Below are 17,747 nucleotides of genomic sequence, written 5' to 3'. Positions count from 1 at the left end.
CATTCATAATTTATGTAAGTTTTTAAAACCAACGCCAAAAATTTAAAGAAATAGTTGCAAGTGATTTTTTTTGCTAAAGCAAACAAATATTGTTGTTGAAATTTCTTTCATTTCTTTCATTTTTTACCTTTTTATCAGTTAATTCCTATAGCTACATCAAAAAAACTTACAAACTAAATTCTATGGTAAAATTTCTACAGTTACAATTTAACCAACCATCCTTTTATAGCTAATTCCAACCACCTCGGAGTGTACCTGAAAGTACATGTCGGCGAAATAAAGCTAAGTAAAAACACACTAGTTTCTAGCCGTTGTCGAGTCTCATTGCCATGAGTCGGTTTGATCCCGTTCGATCTAATGAGATGGACCGCGTTTAACGGGTCGGATTCTTAGTCTATGTTGAACTCGTGGGCCAAGCTCATGAGACGAACTTTTTATTCGACGGCCTTGCAGAGAGACGCAGTACATCTCCAACAATCTTCTATGATTATGTATGTCTCACTTCATGTTTTAAGTCCATAAAAGGTTGTCCAATCAAGCATTTTATACTTTCTTTGTCCAAGTAGTGATTACATGTTGGTTCTTTGGTAGTTTAGGTGATAACGAGGAATAAATTTTTAGAATACAGAATAATTACTGTCGCAATATATCAGGTTCTAAAGTCACGAAAGCCAAATTCATTTTTTTATTGGATAGACATTTGATTCCAAGTCTTCAATGTATATCTATTGGTATTTCTTTTTAAATTCCACCAAAAAATATCTCCAATCACTGATGTTATATTTTTGCAAGTTGTTCTTCACATCATGAAAAATGCCACAATGTTAGTAGCAAGGACTAGTACAACAAGCTTGAAACATGCCATGTTTCTTGATTATGAGCGTCTGTATTCATTTGTTGTAATCTTGTGTCAGTTAATACAGTATATGTCATTTACTTTATTATACAAGTTTCTTCAAGACCATTAAAGTACTCTTTGTTTTTTCTTTGTCGGAATCGAATCCTAAAAGTATTATAAAGTACAAAAATAAAAATAAAAGGACCAAAACCTCATAAGAAATCCCCAACCCCAATGGAGACCAGAAACTAGAGTGAGAGAGAGAGAGTGATAGTGAGAAAGAAAAAGCAAAACAAAAACCATCTTTTTCCACCTGCTCAGATAGAGATATAGAACGATGGACGAGAGACCCGAGACAGAGCTAATATCAATGCCAGCGACGCCGCGAGTCTCCACTCCAGAGATTCTAACTCCGTCCGGTCAAAGATCTCCTCGTCCCGCCACTAAATCCTCGTCGGCGGCATGGACTCCTACTTCCTTCATATCGCCGAGGTTCTTGAGTCCCATCGGAACTCCTATGAAACGTGTTCTTGTCAACATGAAAGGATATCTAGAGGAAGTGGGCCATCTCACTAAGCTCAACCCACAAGACGCTTGGCTTCCTATCACTGAGTCTCGTAACGGAAACGCTCACTATGCCGCGTTTCATAACCTAAACGCTGGTGTTGGGTTTCAAGCCCTCGTTCTTCCCGTTGCGTTTACGTTTCTTGGCTGGTGCGTTGTGTGTGCCCATTTCTTTTTTCATTTCCAACATCCTTTTCTTGTGTTATTCAAAATTTCTTGATGTTTGTGTTCAATCTCTCTATCGTTCAGATCCACTTTTAGTTCCTTTTCGAAAAAAAAATTGAAAAAAGTTGGTTTTTTCATCAATTGGAAATAATACTCCCTCCGTTTCATAATAGATGATGTTTTAGAAGGATAATTTTGTTTCAAATTAGATGAAGTTTTGAGATTTTAAGGTTACTTTAGCTTTATTGGAAACTGTTCAACCAATTAAATTTCAGAGTTTTTTTATTATTGGCTAATTGATTTTAAATGATATCTTTAAAATATTTTTTTATTAAAGAAATATAATTTTCTTAATCTTTGTGCATTAAGGTAAAACATCAAATATTATGAAACGGAGTAATATATTTGACTAATTTACTTTTTTTTTTTAACTTTGAAAACAGTTCAAATTGGCAGTAGATATTTCTTTTAATTTGTCACGCTTCCATCATTGCACATGTGGCCACTCTCAGACATACTTTTCGCTTTAATGTAGATTAAGACAGTGCTATCTTTATCATCAATTTTGTTTCTTGTTAATTTCCGGCAAATATACCTTTTCTTTTTATTTTCTTAATAGTACATGTATTTGATGTCAAAAGGATGGGTATTTGTTCTTATTAACATTACTAGGTGTTTTACTGCACCATGTGCAGTAAAAGAATTTTAAAATATTTTTTAAAAGATAAATATAAATTATATTTATTTTTTATTAATATTATAAATTTTATTTTTTCTTATCAATATTTTAATATAAATTTGATTTAACTGAACATTAAAATTAAGATAAAATCAATTTTGTTTATTTTGAATTATATTTAAGAATGTGCATGTATATATCTAAAATTATAATCTTAGGTAGATTTTTCTATCTATTTATTTTAATTAAATATATTAAATAAATATGTAAAATTTCAGAATTGTCAAAAATTAAAATTAAACAATATTTATAAAATCTGTAAATATATATAAGAAACTAATGATTTTACGATTTATATTGATTTTATTATTTAATTTTATAATTTTCTAAAAATATGTATATATTTTTGAAATATTTTTAATTTAAATGATATTTCAAAATTTGAAATGCCATAATTGAATATATTTATTTTAATGATGATTTATGCGTTATTGCCATATTTTTAAAAAGTCCAAAAATATAAATCGATAATAAATATAATATATGAGTTATTATCATATTTTAAAAATTTTATCAAAAATATAAATTAACATTATATATAATTGTCCATGTCATATTAATCTATAAGACATGTCATCAATTTTAGTAGCTATGTCACAATTATTAATCTAGGTGTTTTCATGCACCATGTGTAGTGATGAATTTTTTTAAAGTTAAATTTTATATTTTAAAATGTAATTTATTAATATTATATATTTTATTATTTTGACTAATAATTAATATAAATATCATTAATTAAGCATAAAATTAAGAGAAAATATTATTTATTTCATTTGGTTAAATTATTATATCAACTTGTACAAAATTACTAAAAATCATATAAAATTGTATAGTTATCAAAATTTAAAACTAAATAATATTTATATAATTTGTAGATATCTAAAAGAAACTAATGATATTATGATTTATTTGTTTTTAATTCAGAAAATTTAGAAAATTTTAGATAATAAAAATTTTATTATTATAAAAGTAAAATTATATAATATTTCGAAATTCAAAATATCATATTTGAATATATTTATTTTAGTGATGATTTATGAGTTATTACCATATTCTACAAAGTTTACCAAAAATATAAATCAATATTAAATGTAATATATGAGTTATTGTCATATTCTAAAAAGATTTCCAAAAATATATATTAGCATTATATTTAATTGTCCATGTCATATTTAACCATATGACATGTCATCAATCTTAATAGCCACGTCACAATTTTTTTGTGAAAACGATTGTAGAGAAGACATGTGGCAAATCACTTCTCAAATATAGACTAGGGGATGTTTATAGACAAAATAAATTTTATATGGAAAAATAAAAGAAACACTATAATTTTACAAGTTCGAACATTTGAATCATTTATAACTCGTTATGCTTAGGTTGAATATGTGGTTAGTTCAGTGGCTTAGTAATGGCAAGCCATTGAAGTAGCAATCAAGTAAAAGATTTTATAAAACAAGAAGTCAAGAATAAACCATTTTTATGTCGACTAATGTTGTTTAGGAGTTGGGGAATTCTGTCACTGACAATAGCCTATATTTGGCAACTCTACACACTGTGGATTCTAGTTCAGTTACACGAAGCTGTCCCGGGCAAACGTTACAACCGATATGTCGAGCTTGCACAAGCTGCCTTTGGTAACTGAAATCTACATTTTTCATTGATACTAACTTTTTCCCTCACTGTTTTACAAAAAAAAAAAAAAAATTCCCTCACTAGTTACTAAATATTTTGGATTCTTGATTCTTGATTTTAAACAGGAGAAAGATTGGGAGTTTGGCTTGCATTGTTTCCTACGGTTTACTTATCAGCAGGAACTGCGACAGCTCTTATTCTCATCGGTGGAGAGACAATGAAACTCTTTTTCCAAATAGTCTGTGGTCCATTATGCACCTCGAACCCTTTAACAACAGTGGAGTGGTATCTGGTGTTTACTTCTCTATGCATCGTTCTGTCTCAACTTCCAAACCTCAATTCCATCGCGGGGCTCTCCTTAATAGGAGCAGTGACTGCGATAACTTACTCTACAATGGTTTGGGTTCTCTCTGTTAGTCAACCAAGACCAGCCACTATTTCCTACGAGCCACTCGCTATGCCTTCGCTTTCTGGTTCGCTTTTTTCTGTGTTGAATGCTCTTGGTATTGTAGCTTTTGCCTTCAGAGGTCACAACTTGGTTCTTGAAATTCAGGTAAAGAAAATGTAAATTGTTTATATTTTTATTTAATGCAATATACTGGACTTGTATTTTGAGTAGTGAAAAATCTTTGTAGTCGACGATGCCATCAACGTTTAAGCATCCGGCTCATGTACCAATGTGGAGAGGAGCCAAAGTTTCTTACTTCTTCATTGCTCTGTGTATCTTTCCAATCTCCATTGGAGGTTTTTGGGCTTATGGGAACCTTGTAAGTTCCTTTTACTCCTTGGTTTATGTCTTCTCTAGTTTGGTGTATTATTCTTGTCTTTTCTGTTTTTTTTGTGTGGTTTAGTTCAGTTTTCGTTCGTTTTTCTTAAGCAAAATTATCGTAAGGATAAGCTTTATTTATATAGTTTTCTTGGTATTACAGATGCCTTCAGGAGGTATGCTCGCTGCTCTTTATGCATTCCACATTCACGACATTCCTCGAGGTTTATTAGCGACGGCGTTTCTCCTAGTAGTCTTCAGCTGCCTGAGCAGCTTTCAGATATACTCTATGCCCGCCTTTGACAGCTTTGAGGCTGGCTACACGAGCCGAACCAACAAGCCATGTTCAATATGGGTCAGATCAGGTTTTAGAGTCTTTTTTGGTTTTGTCTCCTTTTTCATCGGCGTGGCACTCCCTTTCCTGTCTAGTCTCGCGGGTTTGCTCGGTGGACTCACCCTTCCGGTCACGTTTGCTTATCCTTGCTTCATGTGGGTTTTGATCAAGAAGCCGGCCAAGTACAGTTTCAATTGGTATTTCCATTGGGGATTGGGTTGGTTAGGAGTTGCATTCAGCCTGGCGTTCTCCATAGGTGGGATATGGAGCATGGTTACTCAAGGACTTAAGCTTAAGTTCTTCAGTCCTAACTGAGTAATAGCTTGTGTTAAGAAGTAAGTGGATTTTGTTTGGTTGATAAGTTTGAAGTTTTAAAGTGAATTTCTGTTGTCTATGTTTTTGTGTAAGTGTGCTTTTGTTTTGAATTGGGTCATTTGACCGTTGCCATCTGTAATATATTCCGTAAGCTTTTTTTCAATATGAAGAATTTCGATGTTTGAAGAGTTTATTGGTATCACACCGTTTAACAATCTTGAAAACTCCTTCCATTAAAGATGTTTATCTTGATCCAAAGGTTTATATATAATGATCAACCACACAACATTTGCTTAAATATGTCCATAATATACTTGAAATCTTAAATTACTATATTTTTATTTCTTCACCATACTTGAAACCTTAAATTACTACATTTCTATTTCTTCACCATATTTCTATAAGATGTTTCATTCGTTTTTTTTTTTTTTTTGCCAAAATGTGAATTTCATATATAATATGAGAAGAGTTTGTACGGATACAAAAGTTTTAAAACTTAGTTAAGTCAGACTTGGCAAAAAATAAACAAGATTGAGTTAACATCTAATGAGGCCCGAGAGGTTACTCATACCGAATCCAAAGTTGCATCAGGTGCTGAAATTTTGTGATCTTCCTTCTGCCCATTATCACATCCAAAGTTTCATTCGTTTTGAGAGCCTGAGATAATCAAACTCCTCAATGAAGTTAAAAAAAAATTAGAGAAACATAATAATAGTTGATGTAGGGATAAGCAAGAGAAGTCGCAACATATGCTGAGAGGCAATGATGTGAGAAATTCACAAAGTAGTAAACAGCATTATAGTTGTATATTATGGTCATATTTAAGCAAATGTTGTGTGGTTGATCATTATATATAGACAACCTTTGGATCAAGATAAACATCTTTATTGTCTTATTGTTTTTTTTTCAAATGATTCAATTGTCATGATGACGCTAGTTGAATTTGAGAGTTGAAGGTACACCAACTTTTAAAAATCAAATTCCTTGGAAACTACAGAATATTGCTTAACATTTAGATTTTCTAATGATCTTATGATAGCATGTTACTAGCTACATGTTACCAGGACCTTAATTTATGTATTTAAATACTTTAGTTTCGCCTGTGAACACTTAAAAGTTATGAGAAGAAAAGAGAGGATTGAAAACAGTAGGTAAAAATTGCGGTAAATTAAAAGGACACAAACGAATGATAAATAGAAACAAAATAATTAAGAAGAATGTATAAAATCTATATGATATTAAAACTTTAAGAAAAAGTAAGACCGGATTAATGTTATGATGTGATGTCAAAGACTACTTTTCTCTAAAATTCATATTTTATGCTCAACATAACTCTATAATATTTACACATTAATTATGAAAATGAGTTAGTATATATAATACAGAATTTATACCATGTCATTTTACATTATATAATTCCAAATATTTACAAATCAAATTTGATAAAATACTTTAGTAAACCATTTGTTAAAACAGAATTATATATATACATATTATGTTAAATTAATAAACATGTTTTAAGATAAGTTTAAAATTATTAAAAATCCAAAAAAATAATTTCAACAAAATGAAAAAACCTACAAATCTAAACTATTAAATTAACCAAATATCTCCTAAGTAATTTTAAGTCTCACCAACTTAAAAATATATAACTTTTTTAGAATACACACAAATTAGTTCCTTTCAGGTCTGAATTTTTCGAATCCTAAACATTTGGACTCAACTAGGTATTTGAAAAATTAAGTTTGGGTTCATGTCGATTTTTTAGATCTGGGACGGTTCGAGTCTTTTATTCAATTACTTGTAAAGTACTTGTAATTTGGGTTCAAGTTAATTCGGGTATTTAGGACAAGAAAACTCGAAATACCTGAAAATCTGAAAACCAATACACAAAATACACGAAAATAGAAAAAAAAATATATGAAAATATCCAAATATCCAAAAATCTGAAATGTTACCCAAAGAACCAAATATATCCAAAGTTTTATTCAAATATCCAAAATATAATTTCAATTTTTGAAACGTTACTAAACCTAAAAACTATAGCCAAAACCCTGAAACTGAAACTTACAAATATATGTAATATGATGACAAAAATATATATAATAGTGAAAACATATCTAAAATACCCAAGTATACATAATATACACAAAAGTCTAATAAGTATTTTGCTCGTTCTCAGATCCAACCTGTAGTTTTGTGTCGTTTACAGTTCAATTTTTCTGGATCCGGATAAAAGGCATATGTTTAATAGAAAGTTAAATAAGAGTGTATATATAAAATCTCAAATAAACTAATTTATAAATTATATAATTTTTTAAAAAAAATCTTATTTGATATAAATATGAGTTTAAACATAATAATATAGAAAATCTAAAATACTAATTCATATCAAACTTTGTTTATAACTCAAAGAAATCTACACTTTTAAGATGTGGATCAAAATTTAGCTCTCTCTTATCTCTTCTTTGTTTCTTAGAGGGAAAAAGATTAGCTGATCTTTTTGTTTGTAATATATTTCAGTCCGGGGTGGCCTTATGGTTTTTTATTGGACTTCGAAAATATTCGATTTGAGCTTTAAGAACATGTCCATTGAGAAAATATTAATGGGTATCTAGTCTTTCAAGAAAATTAAAAAAAAAAATTAGGAAGAAGAGAGAACTGGTTCACCTACGACAGAGCCTGTGAGAACTTATCTGTCCACCTGTTTTCATTAAACGGCATCTATTAACCAATTGTCCTAATCCAATAATTTAGTTATTTAATTTATATTAAAACATAATTTTTAATTAAAATATTAATATTTTGTACTTTAGAACCTCCTTTTTGTAAAACTACCGATAATGTTGTTTTTACTTTTTCGCGCAGAGAAGGGTGAAACCAGGCTCCACGCATAATCATTTGTACCGGCCTACCGGGACATATTTTTATTGGGTTACAACTGGAACAGAATAATTAGGAGTCCAAAAATATAAACTGAGACATAATTGGCAAAATAACATCGTCATGGAAACTTATGCATATTTAAATTGTTTTGGAAACAACTTAACGAAAGCTAGAAAGGCCTTTTTCAAAAAAAAAAAAGCTAGAAAGGCCGGAGTATTTAGTTTGGTTTCTTCCCACAGTATATTTCAATATCGTGTGGAAAATAGTTTGTTTGGATTGGTTCGAAGCAACTAGGAAGGAAACGAACATATCTTCTTCTTTTTTCGAACATATCTTTTGGATAATAGAATATAATAAAAGATAATGTGAGCCGCGTTGAATTGCTCTGCAAGTTGCTTACTCGCTCATCATTAATTCATCATATTGCCTGGCATATTTGACCATGTATATATTTTTATCTTGCTTCTTTGACTGTATATCGATGATACCAAATCATTAAAAGATATGTCATGCAAAGTCATGGACTCACCATGGTTGTTGCAATCTTCCTAACTTAATAGTTTTGAGAAAACTATATTTAACATTTCATCAAAAACTTATAGTCCATTCTCCACCTGAAAACTTTATGGGTTTACACACCGAATCCCCGGACCGAATTACACAAGGTATGTGCATTCATGATTCATGTCACAGGGCACAACGATGATGTTTTAAGTCATTGAAACTAACAATATAAACTTTATTTTTTGCTTGGTTATTAGAAGGAGAAGAAGCTAATGTCGGAGTTGAGAATCAACCAAGAGCAACATCAAATTCAACAGCTCTTGATCGGCCACAAGCTATCAAGACACGAAACTGGTGGATTTGGATCTTTGTCTGCTCGGGTTTGGTCGTAACAGGACAAGTTTTCTCCAAACTTCTTCTAAACTTCTACTTTGTACAAACAGGACGTGATGTCTGTGACGACCCAAAACAATTCAAAGGCACATGGCTTCAGTCTATGGTCCAAAACGCTGCGTTTCCATTTACAGCCTTCTTTGCCTTCTTGTGGCGTTCTTTATCTTCTAACCATAGAGAAACTATTTCTTATTCTTCTTCTTCTTTTGTCAAACTCTTTCTTCTTTACATCTCTCTCGGCGTCCTCTTTGCTGCTTATAGCCAACTTTATGCAATTGGAAGAACACATTGTATCTTCTTCTTTTGGATCTTCACAACACAACTGATCTTCACTTCCATTTTTACAGCAATCATCAACAAACACAAATTCAACCGTTGGATCGTATTAGCTATTATACTTTCTGGAGTTGCCACAGGAATTACATCTTCAGATGATGCCTATATGCCCTGCGAAGCTGAAGGCTACAAAATGAGTTACGGTGCGTGGTGTGGCTTCTCTGGCACGGTAGCCTTCTCTTTATCCCTATGTATCATGCAGTTAGGGTTCGAAAAGGTCATACCGAAGACAGAGAGTAAAGTTACCGCGGTGATGTCGATGCAAACCTACGCTTCCATGATTGCAACGTTGATATGTTTGGTTGGACTATTCGTAAGCGGTGAGTTCAGAGACATCAAAGAAGATTTCGAAACATTTAAGGAAGGGAAACCACTTTACGTTTTGACTCTGACTGGACTATCACTTGCCTGGCAAGTAATGTCTATAGGACTTGTGGGTCTAGTGTGTTTGGTTTCTACTCTTTTCTCTAATGTTGTCAGCTTCAGTGCAAGCCCTTTAGCAAACATTTTCGTGGTGGTGGCGTTTCGGTTTATGGATGATGATGTTGAATGGTTTAAGGGAGGAGCTTTGTTAGCTGGGATACTTGGTTTTGCATCTTACGTATATTCTTTGTACAAGTCTGCTAAGAGAAGAGCAAGCCAGAGTGAAACACTGAGTGTGTGATCTATATATGTTGTATATGTTTGTCTTAATAACGCCATTGTATTTTATTTTATTTTCCTTTGCCAGTGTTGATTTTTACTTATACTGGATTGAAAAATGTTGATTTTTACACATTTAGAAATGTTATTGTGAGTAAAACCAAATAAGTTTAAATTCAAGAATCTACCAATAATCTCGGCAAGAACAAGAACCATCTCTAAAATGATGAAACCTCTTGTTATCTCTTACAATGAACTCTCTATCTTCAATGCTCGATAATATCTTAATGAAGTTGTGGCAGTCTCCACATATCCTCAAGTTCTTCATCACTCTTATAGTCGTCCCTGGAGGCGTGTTTATAAGCCCAAAAGCAATAGCCAACCGTTCGCTGTGATGCATCAATGCTTTCTCTTTAGCTTCTTCATCGATGTCATGAAGAACATACTTCGTCTCTGGAACATAGCCTGCGTTCCTCACTTCTTCTCCTAACGATTTCAGCTTTACTATTGCCTTGCTTCTGTCTACGATAGCTTTCTTCTGGCTTGAAATCTCATGCTTATCTTCCCGTCGTACTGTGTTTCTAGCCACTACTTTCTCGTTCTTGTAAACCCTCTTGAGATCGGAGCTTATCCTCTTCTGGGGTTCAACTTCACCCTCTCCTGCAATTATTCCCTTTGCTCCCGAGGGGATGGTGATTCGGTGAAATGATAAGGCGCTTCTCTCAAAGGAGATTGATTTGGAGAAGGACCAGACACTCATGGAGAAAGCAGACTCCAGAGCCATCGTTTGTGGAGGTCAATCCAAACAAAGGGATAAGTTTTCTTTGGAGGGAAGTTTACAATGTGGAGAGAGAAATAGAGAGACCGAACAGTCTCTCAGACATATATCTACAGGAAGCAGACAACATTGCAAACAGCCAAACAAAACCTCTGTTTCACTATTAGCACCAGGTCCACATAAAGTTTCGTGCACAACCAGAAAATGAAAATAAAAAGACGTTCTAATCAAGAACCATCTTACCAAAAAAAAAAAAAAAAAAAAACCATCTTACCACTGTCCACTGAAGAAAATAAAGACGTTCTAATCAAGGATTATATGTGCAAAATGTGTACGTAGTATGTGTTGAATTTTAGCGTTCCAAATCGGAGATTAATGGGTTGAGCCAGGTCGACCACGTGGGAACCAAAACGACAGCTTTTATAACAGAAAACGGCGAGGGAGTTTAATTTAGCTTTTGTAAAAACAAATATTAATTAAAAAACAAATTAAATAAAAAAGAGGGAAAGAGAAATGCCGTGATCCGTCATTTTCGATTCGAGGTAGAAGTAGAAGTAGAAGAAGAAGCTTCATCGCCTTCTCTCTCTCTGCGTGATCTTCTTCATAAAAAAAAAGAAAATCGTAATGCTTCCTCTATTTCTCTCCCCCCCCCACACTCATTACGTAATTTCTTCGCACGATCCATCATTTGTTTTGAGGACATTATGATTCCGTGTGTGTGTGTGTGTTTTTGAATTTGATTTAAAGATCTGATGAGAGAGATTTGGTAGAGAGAGAGAGAAGTTAGAGGAAGGTTTTAGTAAACATACAATGTCAAGTAAAGGAGAACATCATCATCATACAGTTCCACTTTCAGTTTTGCTAAAGCGTGAATCATCAGCAAATGAAAAGATAGACAGCCCTGAACTTGTGCACGCCCTGTTTAACCAGAGCAAGAAAGGGGAGGACTTTACCTTTGTTAAAACAGAGTGTCAAAGGGTCATGGCCGATGGTGGCGTTACTACCTTCTCTGTTTTTGGGGTTTGTTTCTATTTTCTTGCTCTTCTATTGGATTGTTATTTGATATCTCTCCTAATTGTATTATATTGCAGCTTTTTGATGGACACAATGGCTCTGCAGCAGCTATCTACGCTAAGGAAAACCTTCTGAACAATGTATTAGCTGCCATACCCACTGATCTCAACAGAGATGACTGGGTTGCCGCACTTCCTAGGGCTATGGTTGCCGGATTTGTCAAAACCGATAAAGATTTCCAGGAAATAGGTATCAGCTCTGTCTTATTCTTATTTTGTTTTTTTTAATGTTCTGTTCTTATATGATTTTGAGATTTTATTATTTTCTGCCATGTCAGCAAGGAAGTCTGGAACGACTGTAACCTTTGTCATAGTAGAAGGATGGGTGGTGAGTGTTGCATCTGTAGGTGACTCTCGTTGCATACTTGAGCCTGCTGAGGGTGGTGTCTATTATTTATCTGCTGATCATCGGCTTGAAATAAACGAAGAAGAGTAAGTCCGCTTCTTTCCTTCTGTTGCCACCATTGCTTTAGTTGTTTGTATATAGATATCTTTTGCTTTTTATGACAGGCGAGACCGCGTTAAAGCAAGTGGTGGTGAAGTTGGTCGGCTAAATACTGGTGGTGGTACTGAGGTACTTCTCTAGCAAAAAAAAAAAATCACTGAAAGTAATACTAGCTTTGTAGAATTAACACATATGGAAACTTTGTTTGTGCTAGCTGTCAAATTCAAAGATTCTAATAAAACTTGTTTTAGATTGGTCCTCTGAGATGTTGGCCTGGTGGTCTCTGTCTCTCAAGATCCATTGGAGATCTGAATGTTGGCCAATACATTGTTCCAGTTCCTTATGTGAAGCAAGTCAAGGTTCATCAAACACGAGTTAACTCTAGCTGAAATTCTACAAGTGTTTTGAGTTTTATTCTGAAAGATGTATGTATTTGTTGTGTTCATGTAGTTATCTTCAGCTGGTGGTCGACTTATCATCTCAAGTGATGGTGTGTGGGATGCAATTAGTGCAGAAGAGGCTCTTGATTGTTGCCGGGGTTTGCCACCCGAACTTTCCGCCGAGCATATTGTTAAAGTATAGTATAGAAATAGTATCTGAGTTGCTTATATTTTTACGATATACAGTATTCTTTTCTTGATGTTTTTTTTCTTCTCATTGCTTCACACAGGAAGCTGTGGGGAAAAAAGGTATTCGCGACGATACAACGTGTATTGTGGTTGATATATTACCATCAGAAAAACCAGCTGCATCTGTGCCGCCGCCGAAAAAGCAAGGGAAAAGAATGTTAAAGTCAATGTTCAAAAGAAAAAGTTCAGACTCTTCTTCTAATATAGAGAAAGAGTATGCAGAACCTGATTTACTTGAAGAACTGTTTGAAGAGGGATCAGCTATGCTTTCAGAGAGGTGCGACACTCTGATATGCAATAGATACTTTATATTTTTTTTATAAGCTTTTGTTTTGATTAAACTTGATCATTCTCGTTGTTTGTTTGTTACAGATTATATACAAAGTACCCGCTTTGCAATATGTTCAAGTTGTTCATGTGTGCTGTGTGTCAAGTTGAAGTGAAACCAGGAGAAGGTGTCTCGATTCATGCTGGAACGGCTAATTGTGGAAAGCTTCGTCCATGGGATGGTCCATTCCTTTGTGCAAGTTGCCAAGAGAAGAAAGACGCAATGGAAGGGAAACGAGGTTATCTACTTACATCATACCTGAGTTTTGAGTTTGTAGATTTATTGCGGAAGCTAATATTAGTAAACCATTATGGGAATGTCTTGCAGATAGACATAGTAGTGACTAGTGAGAGCTACTAGCCAGCCATCCAGCAATTTATTTGATCAAGCGACTAACAAAAACAGTGTTGTGAGTAATATGGAGTGGTTCTAGGATCTTCACCATTCTATGGCGAACGCCAAAGCATGTTTATTTATATATTTTTCTTTGATATGGCTCTCCCTTCACTGTGTCCATAGCCCGATATTACTAAGGTAACTCGGAAGTTCTTTTATTTTTTTTTTCTATTCTTTTCATCTGTGATGATGGTTTGATGTTTCAAAATGAGTAGAACTAACTGCTGGAGACGGTAGGTAAAGAAAATATGCGAGCCTTTTTTTTTTGGACAACATGCGAGCCTTTGTGCAGTCCTTATTTCATGTATCATTTTCACACTCATATTATTTCTTTTTCTTAAAAAAAAAAAATTGCGCTCATAACATTGCTCATAGCTTTTAAGTTTTAACTACTTTTCAAAACTCTCAAAAGAGAATAGAGTTTAGTGATCAAGATAGTAAATCATTTTCTACTGTCTGTATACTCCTAGAAATCACAATGCAATTGCGTGAATCTGCTGCATATAACTTACATGGCTATGAGTTCGGCACCGGCTAATATGAATGAATGATGATAAAACATTTGCTTGTACTAATTTAGTAACTTTTTTTTGGTAAACTCTAATTTAGCAACTTGTACTGAATGTACTACCACTTCTTACAGTACAGAAACATTTGATATTGACACAATTTCTTCCAAAGTTCAATTTTTTGTAAAACTTTGCAACAATTTTTCCCACCCTTTTGTCATAACAATTTTTTAATAAATTAATAGCAAATTTGCAAAACATTCAACGATAATTGGTTGCAGCTAAAAATATGTGACATGGCTACATTTAAAACATTTTAGCGACATTTTATTTTTGTTTCTTATTTCTATAACAACTGTAAATCATGTAGTTCATATGTTTAATAATAAATGTCACTTTATAATTGTAATACAAATTATATTTTTTTCAACTGAAAACTAATTGTAAATTTTATTGATTTTATAAATAATTTTCTCAAATATTATTGGTGAAATAGGTGTAACTAATAACATTTTAAATAATATCTTAATAATTTTTAATTTACGTAAAAAATGTCTAAATGACACTTATTTAAAAAGAGAGATGGTAATATACAATTTGGGAGTTTTATTTTCATATGGTGTTCACGTTAGCCAAAAGAAAACACTAGATTTAATATAGCAGTTTAATAGTGATAGTACTAAGAGTGAATTGGCTCAAAATCCAAATAAAAGTGAGTAATTAGGAAATTACAAATGATGTTATCCCCAACTTCGCATACGAAATAAATGACCATTTCCACACAAAATTGGTTATCTACCCTGAAAGAATTGTAAAATGCATAAAGAAAATCATATAATTGTTTTCTCATATAAAAAGTTAGAAATTAAAATTTGAGTATTATACTTATTTCATATATGAATACATTTGATTTTTAAAAAAAAAATAATTTTCACTAATCCCTTATCATAAATGTATTTATAAGATCTGCAAATCAAAAATATTTCAATAGATTCTTCTTTAATACTAACTATGGGTTTGTCCGAGCTTGTGCAAAAAAAAATATTTTCTTAGTTTTAAATTTGATATTTTATTTATGTTTTTGTAAATATTTTTCTTCCTAAAAATTATTTAAACGGCCTCTTAGACAATGAGTAGATGCTAAGGTCTTTAAAACCGCGATGATTATCTTTTAACCCTCTAGAACGTTATGATACTATACTAGTAAATAATAAAGTATAAATTATAATAATTAATATATTATTAGTCTAAAATCTTATGAAAAATATATTATAAATATTATTATATGTAAATCATGATACTAAATCTACTATATTATATATTAGTATATTGTAATAATTATAAACGCCTAAGTTGGCTAACTATTAGTTTAGCGATAAATCGCTAGGTGTTTAGTCATTACCTGTCGCTTTTTTTGACGAATTAATTTTTAATCTGGTTGAATCCAGGGGAGTCGCAAGCCCGCGGATGGACTCATTCTCTAGAGCATTCAAATGGATCATAAAGTATGGACGCATATCTGCGTTAGGTGAACAGAACAATGTGACTTAGTTTCGCATAGCAGAAGAATCGAACCTGAAACGTGTTAGCGTCCCAGGTTCGTCCACTGCTACTTGACCATAAAACCCGTCCATCTGTCGCTTTTTTTAAGACTGATTTTTAGTGATATTATTATTAGGAAACCATAGATATTATTAGTTGTCAACTATGATTAATTTAGAATAAAATACCAATTGAGCTTTGGCAATATAAATAAATAATCTTTAGAAAAAAATTAATCAAATTTGCAAAAACATTAGACTGATATGGATTTTTATCAAATCGATATTAAAATCTCTAGAATCTTTTTCCTTCATTTTAGTACATATATTTTGGTTGTAGGTATTTTATTTAGTGAAAGTTGCAATCATATCTACAGCTACATTCACGTCTGATTTCCTCGTTTGCCTTGACTGGAATGTTAGTACAATTACAACGCATCTCGCCTAGAACGCTCTTGCTCTCGTCTGGATATTTGGCTATGAACTCCTTTACTTCCCTTGTACATATACTATTTCCATTATTTCCGCATTTTCCCTTGAATCTGCGACCAGTAAAGCGGCACGCCAACTTGTTCACGGCTTCAACTTCTGTTGTGTTATATCCATCATAAAAGAAAATCGAATAAATATTAGTAAAAGAATTTGATAGCGCAAATACTTATATTACCTCCAACGTGGTCCACAACGAGAATTGCAAGAAAAAATATAAAATATAAAACATATTTTTCCATGATTCAAAAAAAAAAAATTGCACTAAAAAAAATTATTTTTTAGTTGCAAAAAGTATTGCTTGATTTACTCACGTATGAATATTGTATTCTTTTGCAGAAATAACTTATATAAGAATTATACTCAAGGCAAATTAAAAATAGATGTGGCTATTAAATTAGGAAACAAAAATGACTGGTGCTAACAAGTCAATGAACAATATTCTATTCTTTTGCGTGATGCTGATTTATGCTTTGCGTGGAATTACTATAAATATTAATTTCATTAGAAAATTCAATAACAATAACTTTTTAATAAATGTAATATGTTGCCAAAAATAATTTAATACCATTAAATAGAAATCAAAAATGTATAAATAGTACCCTTTTTAATAAATGTAAGTTATGTTTGTATGTATTAATTAATTTCAACCACAAGGTGGTGGGCTAGTGGTCTTGAGGCAGTTCCAACGCCGATAACGACCTAGGTTCGAATACCCCTTGTGACCACGAAATGCTTTACGCCCTCCCCAAGTTTAAATTTAAAGCGCGGCGTTGGTGCTGGGCCCTTGGGTAATGGGTATCAGTAACGGCTGGTTTCGGACCAGGGGTGACTACGGGCCTAAAGATTGCGGAAAGCTACGGAAGTGACTACGGGCCTATGGGTTGCGGAAAACTACGGAAGTGTCTACGGGTTGCGGAACATCCCTGTTAAAAAAAAAAAAAAAATGTATTAATTAATTTTTAAAATCAATTATATAGATTATTTCATGCCTATATCAACTGCTATTACACTTTTATAAACATTTCTATTATATTTTTATCTATCATTTTATTTGAATGACTTGAAAGATGAATCTATATAAATAATATTTAATTTTTTTATATTAAGAAGAAAAAATTACTGGTTGATTATCATATATCTATTTTAAGCATATATATTTGAGATACTCTTATTTAATAATATTCAGATTAAATTTTATAAATGATAAATATTTTTGTTATTTAAATACTATTAAATGTTTCTTGTTAGATATAAAAAGGGAAGATAAATATATATATATATATATAGTGTTAAGTACTATTTTATTTATTTACATAATAATATATATAAAATATAGAAGATTACATGATTTGATTGTAGTATAAATTAATAGTGTCGGTATTATACCATTTGATTAATTCATTTATAATTTTTCTTAATTGTTAGAAGTTTTTCAAAAT

General features: G+C 32.2%; 4 protein-coding genes and 1 long non-coding RNA gene across 5 annotated transcripts; 3 read left to right on the top strand and 2 right to left on the bottom strand.

Annotated features, from left to right (window-relative positions):
* Positions 1–1,039: 1,039 nt before the first annotated feature.
* On the top strand, positions 1,040–5,544 carry LOC108856483 (lysine histidine transporter-like 8). The gene is made up of 5 exons (XM_018630293.2): positions 1,040–1,552; positions 3,810–3,943; positions 4,067–4,494; positions 4,577–4,708; positions 4,871–5,544. Exons 1-5 carry the CDS (start codon positions 1,176–1,178, stop codon positions 5,354–5,356), a joined length of 1,557 nt encoding a protein of 518 aa, XP_018485795.1. The 5' UTR covers positions 1,040–1,175; the 3' UTR covers positions 5,357–5,544.
* Positions 5,545–8,704: 3,160 nt separating this feature from the next.
* On the top strand, positions 8,705–10,252 carry LOC108857045 (putative purine permease 20). The gene is made up of 2 exons (XM_018630968.2): positions 8,705–8,907; positions 9,004–10,252. Exons 1-2 carry the CDS (start codon positions 8,868–8,870, stop codon positions 10,137–10,139), a joined length of 1,176 nt encoding a protein of 391 aa, XP_018486470.1. The 5' UTR covers positions 8,705–8,867; the 3' UTR covers positions 10,140–10,252.
* Positions 10,253–10,982, bottom strand: LOC108857046 (pentatricopeptide repeat-containing protein DWY1, chloroplastic). The gene has a single exon (XM_018630969.2). The coding sequence runs from the start codon at positions 10,899–10,901 to the stop codon at positions 10,302–10,304; it is 600 nt and encodes a 199-aa protein (XP_018486471.1). The 5' UTR covers positions 10,902–10,982; the 3' UTR covers positions 10,253–10,301.
* A 477-nt stretch (positions 10,983–11,459) lies between these two features.
* On the top strand, positions 11,460–14,088 carry LOC108859618 (probable protein phosphatase 2C 12). Its single transcript, XM_018633528.2, has 9 exons — positions 11,460–11,915; positions 11,987–12,158; positions 12,247–12,400; positions 12,479–12,542; positions 12,665–12,772; positions 12,864–12,989; positions 13,084–13,319; positions 13,415–13,608; positions 13,698–14,088. Exons 1-9 carry the CDS (start codon positions 11,706–11,708, stop codon positions 13,715–13,717), a joined length of 1,284 nt encoding a protein of 427 aa, XP_018489030.2. The 5' UTR covers positions 11,460–11,705; the 3' UTR covers positions 13,718–14,088.
* Positions 14,089–16,032: 1,944 nt separating this feature from the next.
* On the bottom strand, positions 16,033–16,615 carry LOC108860945 (uncharacterized). The gene is made up of 2 exons (XR_001950774.2): positions 16,484–16,615; positions 16,033–16,404 (listed from the first exon to the last, which is right to left on the bottom strand). It is a non-coding gene; the product is annotated as an uncharacterized LOC108860945 (long non-coding RNA).
* Between the last annotated feature and the right edge of the window lie 1,132 nt (positions 16,616–17,747).

This window comes from Raphanus sativus, chromosome 5 (assembly GCF_000801105.2).
Source record: "Raphanus sativus cultivar WK10039 chromosome 5, ASM80110v3, whole genome shotgun sequence".
Classification (NCBI taxonomy): domain Eukaryota; kingdom Viridiplantae; phylum Streptophyta; class Magnoliopsida; order Brassicales; family Brassicaceae; genus Raphanus; species Raphanus sativus.
Note: the sequence above shows the minus strand (reverse complement) of the source record. Positions and strands in the feature narration are given on the sequence as shown.